Source organism: Chrysochloris asiatica, unplaced genomic scaffold, assembly GCF_000296735.1.
Source record: "Chrysochloris asiatica unplaced genomic scaffold, ChrAsi1.0 scaffold00328, whole genome shotgun sequence".
Lineage (NCBI taxonomy): Eukaryota > Metazoa > Chordata > Mammalia > Afrosoricida > Chrysochloridae > Chrysochloris > Chrysochloris asiatica.
In genome coordinates, this window is record NW_006408846.1 from 862,237 (window position 1) to 869,979 (window position 7,743).

A 7,743-nucleotide genomic window follows, 5' to 3' on the forward strand; every position below is an offset into this window, starting at 1 on the left:
GCATTAATGATGTTGTCAACAAATTAGACATGTGCTAGCACATAGTGCTTCAGAATAAGGCCAGAACCACAAGGTCAGTTTTGAGCTACAAGGTCAAACCCACCAGCTGCTCTTCAGAAAACCTATTCAGGTCGTTATGATACAGAACTGACTCAATGGCACTTAAAAACAATAACACTTATGAAAAAGTGTTTTGATCTTGTGTTTACTTTAGTGACCTTCATCAAACTGTGCACAATTCATACCCATCAGTTTTTTCTACCACCAAAAGAAACAAGTGTCTACTGTTTAGAAAATGAACTTCTCTCTCTCCATACACTGCCAATTAAGAATTTTAGGGCATTCATACATGCAAGATTTAATATTAGTCATATAGAAACATTATGAAGAATGTTTCACTGATTTTTTATGTAGATAAGAAGATTTACATTGTTTAGTTGAATCTTCTAAAGGCATAAATTCAAATTCACAATTTCTATTTCCAACTTGAGAGAACTACATATTCTAGATTTAAAAAAATGTGTAGATGGATATAACCTGTGTATTAAACATACAGAAATATTAGCTTAAATTGTTTAAGATGCAGCTTAAATCAATTTAACATTTCAAAAATATTTATCATATTTTGAACATTTGGGAATTATTACATGTCATTATAAATAGCTTTTATACCTATTTATCAATGTTAATGAATGTTAAAAATAAGAACAGAAAAAAAATTAATGAAAGAAGAAAGAGGGACAAAGGAAGAACAGAGGAGAGGGGAAAAGGAGAGACAGAGGAAACAAGGGGGGAAAGGCTGGAAAATAAACTTAATTTATAAATATCTTTCTATAAATAAAACATAAATTCACACACACATACACACATAACCAACTTACAATTGTGGGTCTAAAAAGTGCTCATCTATCCACGTCCAAAGGTTTCCTTCAGATGTAATGTGTAATCCAATCCAACCAAGATGTCCAGGTTTTATAGTGTTTTGTATGAAAATCTGCAGGGAAAATAGTGCATTCATTAATTCATCTATTTAAACTTTTAAAAATGTTTTCTATAAAGAAAGGAATTGTGCTAAACATTCACAAAATGGTAAAGAATTTGTTTCTTTTTTTTAAAATAAAGAATAGTTTGATTTATTCATTTAAAAAATCTTTATTACAATATGACTAACAAATATTCAACATCAATGACACAAATCTTGCACTTAGCAATTCATCCTTGAGGACTTAATCCTGTTTTTAATTCCTTACCAGTTCCTTCAAATCATGAATCACGAGCAAATGCGCTTGTAGCTTTTCACAATCATGTTGACTTTCCTTCCAAGTTTTAAAAGAAGTTGAAAACCAGTAACATTTCCCTTGGTTCAACAACCAGTCACTTGAGCACTTATAATTATTTCCTGAGGTAAAATGTAATGAAAATAAGTTAAACATTAAGAAATACAAAAATGGTGAATCGCAACAAATATACAAATAGGTATTTGACAAGTAACGCCTCATGATTAAAATGAAACTCTCTTAATCACAATAGCAGTAAGATTAATTCATTAATTTGCATATTTCTTGGCATAGAGATAGGATTCCAGCCCTGGTGGGTCTGTAGGATCAGTACTTTGACAGTTGGTCACATGTTGGCAGTTCCTTTGGAGAAAAATTTGGCTTTCTGGTCCCACAAAGAATTACAGTCTAAGATACACTATACAGCATCACTGATTCAGAATTGACCCTTGGAAGTGGGTTTGGTTTAATTTTTGTGGAGAATAAAGTTTTACATTTTTAAATTCTGACTTTCAGAATTACAGGATACATATATGTGAATTCTCAATTAATTTTCACTAACTGGAAAAAGCTAACACTCATCTGTCAGTGTTTCATACTATGGTGGATGATGCTGAGATGCTAAAGCTATTCCACCAGTATTTTGAATGCCAGCAGGGTCACCCATGGTAGAGAAATTTCAGCTGAGCTTCCAGAATAAGACAGAGTTGGAAGACAGAAATGTGGACTACTTCAGAAAGTCTCACCACCAAACTCTTTATGAATAGCAGTGAAACACTGCCATATAGCACCAGAATATTGAATATTGAGACAAGATGAAGAGCACCAGAATATTGTCAGATATAGTGCTAGAAGATGCATCCCTCATGTTGAAAGGCACTTAAAATACAACTAGTGAAGAGCTGCCTCCTCAAAGTAGAGTTGATCTTGATGGTACCAATGGAGTAAAGCCTTCAGGACTTCATTTGCTGGTGAGACATAACTCAAAATGAGAGAGAAATAGCTGCAAACATTCAATAATAATTGGGATATGGAATGTATGAAGTGAGCTTAAGTGAACTGTTGTTGGCCATTTTGAATCTGACAATCACATGGATTACTATGTTTGGAATGACAAATTGAAGAAGAATGGAACCACTATCATCATCAAAAAGAACACTTCAAGATTGATCTTGAAATGCACGCTGTGGTAGGACAATACTCATATACTTAAAAGTAAGACCAGTTAATACCACTATCATTCAAATTTATACACCAACCCCTAAAGCCAGTAAAGATGAAACTGAAGAATTCTACCAACTTTTTAAGTCTGGAATTAATCAAACATGCAAGTAAGATGTATTGATAATTACTGGTGATTGGAATGGAAAGGTTGGAAACAGAAAAGAAATATCAGTAGTTGAAAAACATGGCCTTGTTGATTAAAAATGATGCTTGAAATTGCATGACAGATTTTGCAAGACCAATGACTTATGTGTTGCAAATCCCTTTTTTAAACAACACAAAAGATGATTTTATAAAAGGACTTTACCAGATGTAATACATAGAAATCAAATAAAGTACATCTGTGGAAAGAGATGGTGGAAAAGCTCCAAAACAAGGCCAAGGACAGACTATGGAACATACCATAAATTGCTCAAATGCAAGCTCATACTAAAGCTGGAGAATATTAAAAAGAGTCCATGAGGATTATATATGACCTTGAACATATGTCACCTGAATTTAGTGATCAGACTTGATGCCTAGGCATTAGTGACCAAAACCCAGAATTGTTGGATGCCATCAAGAACATCATACAATATTGGTTTCTCTTCCTACTACTGTAAAATATACAATTGAGTGGGATAGAAAGGAATATCAGGAAACATGATTACAGAACGTTTTAAGCCCATCTTCAGCCTATAACTGATTGGAATACCTTAAAGGGGTTCTAGAACTTGCTCAGTAAAATAAGCTTCTTGTGCAGCCTTTGCAGTGTATAGAACCTTAGATAGAATCCTGAGCCCCATCCAGAACCTCTTGAGGTATGACATTCCCATTTGAAACGAAAAGCAGACCAGCCTGGAGCAGCTAGAGAAACAGAAGATACTTCTTGAAAGAAAGGCCAGCAGGAAAAATCAAAAACAAAAATGGCAGTCAGATTGGCTACTACAAGAACAATTAAGTTGTTTGCCAGGAAGCCATCAAGGCAAGCATTCAAGTCCCTTCAGGACAAACTCCCGTCCAAGACTGAAATTCAAATGAAACACATGAGCAGGCTTGTAAACTTGCTGGTGAGGGAAAGAGGGGAAAAGGTAGCAATGAAGATATGGGCTGAGTTTGACCATGTGCTGTAGATTTCTGTCAACCTGGAGATGAGAGAGAGAAGAGGAAGGGCTGGTTGGTCTAAAGTGTGATGAGACCTGGGGACTCCTGAACTTATGGATAAGGACATAGCCATGGAGGGCTAGAGCTGAGAGTGAAGTGTCCAGCTAATATGAAGTGAGAGGAGATGCACAAGAATGCCCAAACTAGTAACCATTTGACCTAACGTTAATTGCTTGATGATCAGAACTTGACTAGAGGAGGATTAAAGAAAAATTGATAAAGGAAACAAGTGTAAATTGCTACAATTTGATGAACTTGACCTGCACTTAAGGATGTAGTGGCTCAAAATACCAACTTGAGAGGAACGGAGTCTTCACACCAAATATCAATTCTATCTTCTCTGCATACATAGTTGATAGGGATGGATAACTTAGACATTGGCTACCTAAAATGGGGGAAGGGGAGCTATAAAGGTACAAAGTGATCGGCTTACAAGTTTTCAAGAAGAAGTTTAGTTTCAGAGTGTGCCAGGGAAGGTAGAAACCCACTGAATAGTTTTCATTTTGTCTATGGGGGTAAGATTCTTATGATTCAATAATGAGTAATTATTATCATGACTAATTGCAATTGTCACAACTGTAACAGAAGTTTTGGAACATAAAGGGGGAGTTAGTTAGTCTTACAGATCAGGAACAGAGGACACTAGGACAATGAAGGGAAATGGAGGCAGAGATGAGGACATGGTGAGATAAAGCAGCTGAGAACTCTAGACTCTTGGAATGAGACAGCCTGTGTGCTGGTGGCCAGGAGGTAGGCTGACAGAATGTGCCCTTGGGTTGTTTAAATGATTATATGTTCCTGAGTGTTTTTGTGTACATCTAAAAAAAATCAAATACTGTTGAATGATGATGGATGGAAGGGATTGTAATCAAGGCAATAAAATGATGCATGTAAAATGGATGTTCTCCTATCTAAATTATCACTCAGTTCAAAAAAGTACATCATACAGGAAGAAAGCAAAAGGTAATGAGGAATGCAAGGAAGAAATAAAAGCCCAAAGTGAATGATAGAAGAGACTCTGAAATTTGTTCTCCAGTATAGAGATGATAATGCAAATGGAAGAAATGAGGAGGTAAAAGAGCTGAACAGAAATTTTCAAATGGTAGCTCAAAAAGACAAAGTCAAATATTATAATGAAATGTGCAAAGATCTGAAGTTAGAAAACCAAAACAGAAGAACATGCTCAGCATTGCTCAGGTTGAAAGAACTGAGATAAAAATCCAAGCCTCTACTTGCAATACTGAAGGATTCTATGGGCAAAATATTAAATGAAAAGCACCAAAAGTAGATGGAGGGGATACACAGAGTCACTGTACCAAGAAGAAAAGGTCACTCACTGTTCAACCATTTCAAGAGATAGCATATGATCCAGAGCCAATGACAATGAATGTTTTGATTCGCTGCAACACGATTCGTTTTTCCTGTGAAAATTGCTCCATTCATCCTTCCTTTCAGTATCATTCACTATGATGATGTGACAGTTGGGAAGGGAGTCTCCTGTCCATTCTCATACCTTTCTCTCCCAGATTGTGGTTTATTATGTAATGTGGATGGTTGGAGAAAGAGGCTATTCAAAACTCCAGGTCATCCCTAAGAGTAACAGACTAGAAATAAAAAGGGAACGTTACCTGTCAGACTGCTGGTATTTACCTTCTGAGGGAAATCTGTGTTTTTATCTGTACTTAGGAGAAAAAGGGCAAAAATTAAGTATCTATATAGTGAAGAAATATTTTTTAATTAATATGTACACATGAGAGAAATATCAGTACAAAAAAAAAGAATACAATTAAAAGTATCTGCTTCTACTATGTTTAGAGTCCTCTTCTACTTCAGAGTTAAACAAATTGAGTATTTCTTTTTGACCTCTAAGTACTAATTATTGAACATTTAAATATTATATATATTCACAGATATCATGTATGAGTTATTATTTTTTGTCTATTATTTTATTTTTCCCCTGGTTATTTAAGTGAACTTGCTTCTTCTTTGTTCAATAAACTTTTTAGAATTTCCTTTTATGTTCATTTGCTTCACCCTGCTTGTTTTGTTTTCATTTATCTGGGCAACAATGGTGCAGGTTCAAGTTTGGCAGCACTGATACACTCACCACGTGTCTCTGAGTGAATTTGGTCGGAAGTAGAGTGTGGGCATTAGTTTCTGGTCACTCACTGGTCCTGAGGGAGGGTTGGTAGGTGTTAGCTGCCCTGTGTCATCTATCCAGTGGGTCTGGTGGCAGTGTAGTAGGGATGGATGGGTAGGTTGCTGGCTCTCATTAACATAGAAAAACAAAAAAAGTAGTGGGGGTGGGTGGAGAAGAAAAAACACAAGGAGCTTGGAAGAGGGAAGATCTAAGAAAAAATAAATAGAAACATGAGTTAAAAAGGGGGACAAAAGTGGCACAATAATGAAGTACGTGCTAGCTAACAGACAGGGCTACAGTGGAATGTGGCACTTAACTTCGCAGGATCATGTACCACTAAGCCAGAGGGTCTGGGATGGTGCTACTGTACATGGAGGTAGTGGGGGTCACCTCTCCTATGATTTCTAAAAAGGAGAAGAGAGAAGAGAAAGAGGGCAAAAGGAAAAGAAGAAATAAATTAAAAAAAAAAGGAAAATTATAAAGAGGGAGATAAAAAAAGAGAAGAGGCAAACAAGTGGAGAATAAGGGAAAAGCTATGAAGGTAGAGAAAAGAAAGAGACAGAGCAAGCAAGCACAGTATTGGTGAAAGTGCTAGCCACCAAACATAGCTGCAGTGAAAACAGCACTCCATGTCTCCCTATTTTTTGTTTCTGGAGAATTGTTAAAAGAGATATTGTTTTTCTAGGGCATATTGTTATCAGACACCATTAAGTTGGCTCCCAACTCATGGTAACCCTAGGCAAAGCTTCATTAAAAATATATATTTTCCAAAGTCAAAGCACAAATATAATAGAAACGGTCATTACCTTACTAGAATAAAAATATCACTAGGAAAATACTAGATTAAAAATATCGCAACAAAACACCACCAGGGCCTCCATCATGCCCATGTTTGATTGCAGAGTGGACTAGTGTGCTCCATGAGGTTTTCATTGGTTAGTATTTTGACAGTAGATTGCCAGCCCTTCCTAGTCCAACTGACTTTGTAAACGCTGTTGAAATCTGTTCAGCTTTATAGAACCATGTGAGACTCCACTAACATAGGTCGTGGCTATGCATGAGATGCATTGGTAAGGAATGGAACTCAACTGTTTGGTGTATAGAAGGTGAGAACTCTACCACTGACCCACCACTGCCTGGTCCTTGGCATGCAGACATGTTTTTTGTTTTGTTCTATTTGGGGGGGTGGGGGCGGAGTTAGATATTCTCTCATATTTATTTATTTACTACCACTTTAGGGGGCCGTGGGGGAGTTGCAGAAGTCCATCTAAAATCTTTTCTTATGGTGTCTTTTGTTTATACTTGTATAGTTATGCATTTCAAGCCTTATATCTCAAAGTGATGCCAGTAATCATATTCCTGTTCTAAAAAAGTATATCACTACGTTAAATGTAAAGTAAAAATAAGTAAATCTCTTCTTGAGAGCTTTTCATAAAAATATTCATTTTAAATTTGAATATTTCTTAATTTTTTTTCACTTTGAAGTGATTTTTTAAACAAGATATATGCTGTTATTGTTAAGTATTATTGAGTCAGTTCTGACTAATAGAGACCCTGTATAGCATTTCCATGGAGTCCTGGTGTGGCGCTGTGGGTTAATGCGCCAGACTGCAAAGCCTTTTGAACGGCAGGTTGTTTGTTCAAGTGAACCAGCTGCTTCTCAGAAACCCTACACAGGGCCACTATGGGTTGGAACCAACTCAACGGCACTTAACAACAACAACATTGTATTTCCAAGGAGCAGCTGGTGGGTTTGAACTGCTAACCTTGTGGTTCACAGTCCAGTGGTGACCTTACTGATATTAGGAGTCCAAATATGATATATGTTGTTGTTGTTAGGCGCCATTGAGTCGGTACTGACTCATAGCGACCCTATGCACAACAGAATGAAACACTGCCTGGTTCTGGGCCAACCTCACAATTGTTGCCACGCTTGAGCCCATTGATGCTGCCACTTGG

At 36.6% G+C, this 7,743-nt stretch overlaps 1 protein-coding gene across 1 annotated transcript in view; it reads right to left on the bottom strand.

Moving 5' to 3' along the window:
- The window catches only part of KLRF2 (killer cell lectin-like receptor subfamily F, member 2), a 23,971-nt gene that overhangs the window by 7,973 nt on the left and 8,255 nt on the right, over positions 1 to 7,743 (bottom strand). Inside the window, exons 3-5 of the mRNA XM_006875478.1 lie at positions 5,273 to 5,325; positions 1,251 to 1,399; positions 882 to 994 (exon numbers count right to left, since the gene is read on the bottom strand). Of these exons, the coding sequence (XP_006875540.1) occupies positions 882 to 994; positions 1,251 to 1,399; positions 5,273 to 5,325 (315 nt within the window). The remainder of the gene's footprint in view (positions 1 to 881; positions 995 to 1,250; positions 1,400 to 5,272; positions 5,326 to 7,743) is intronic.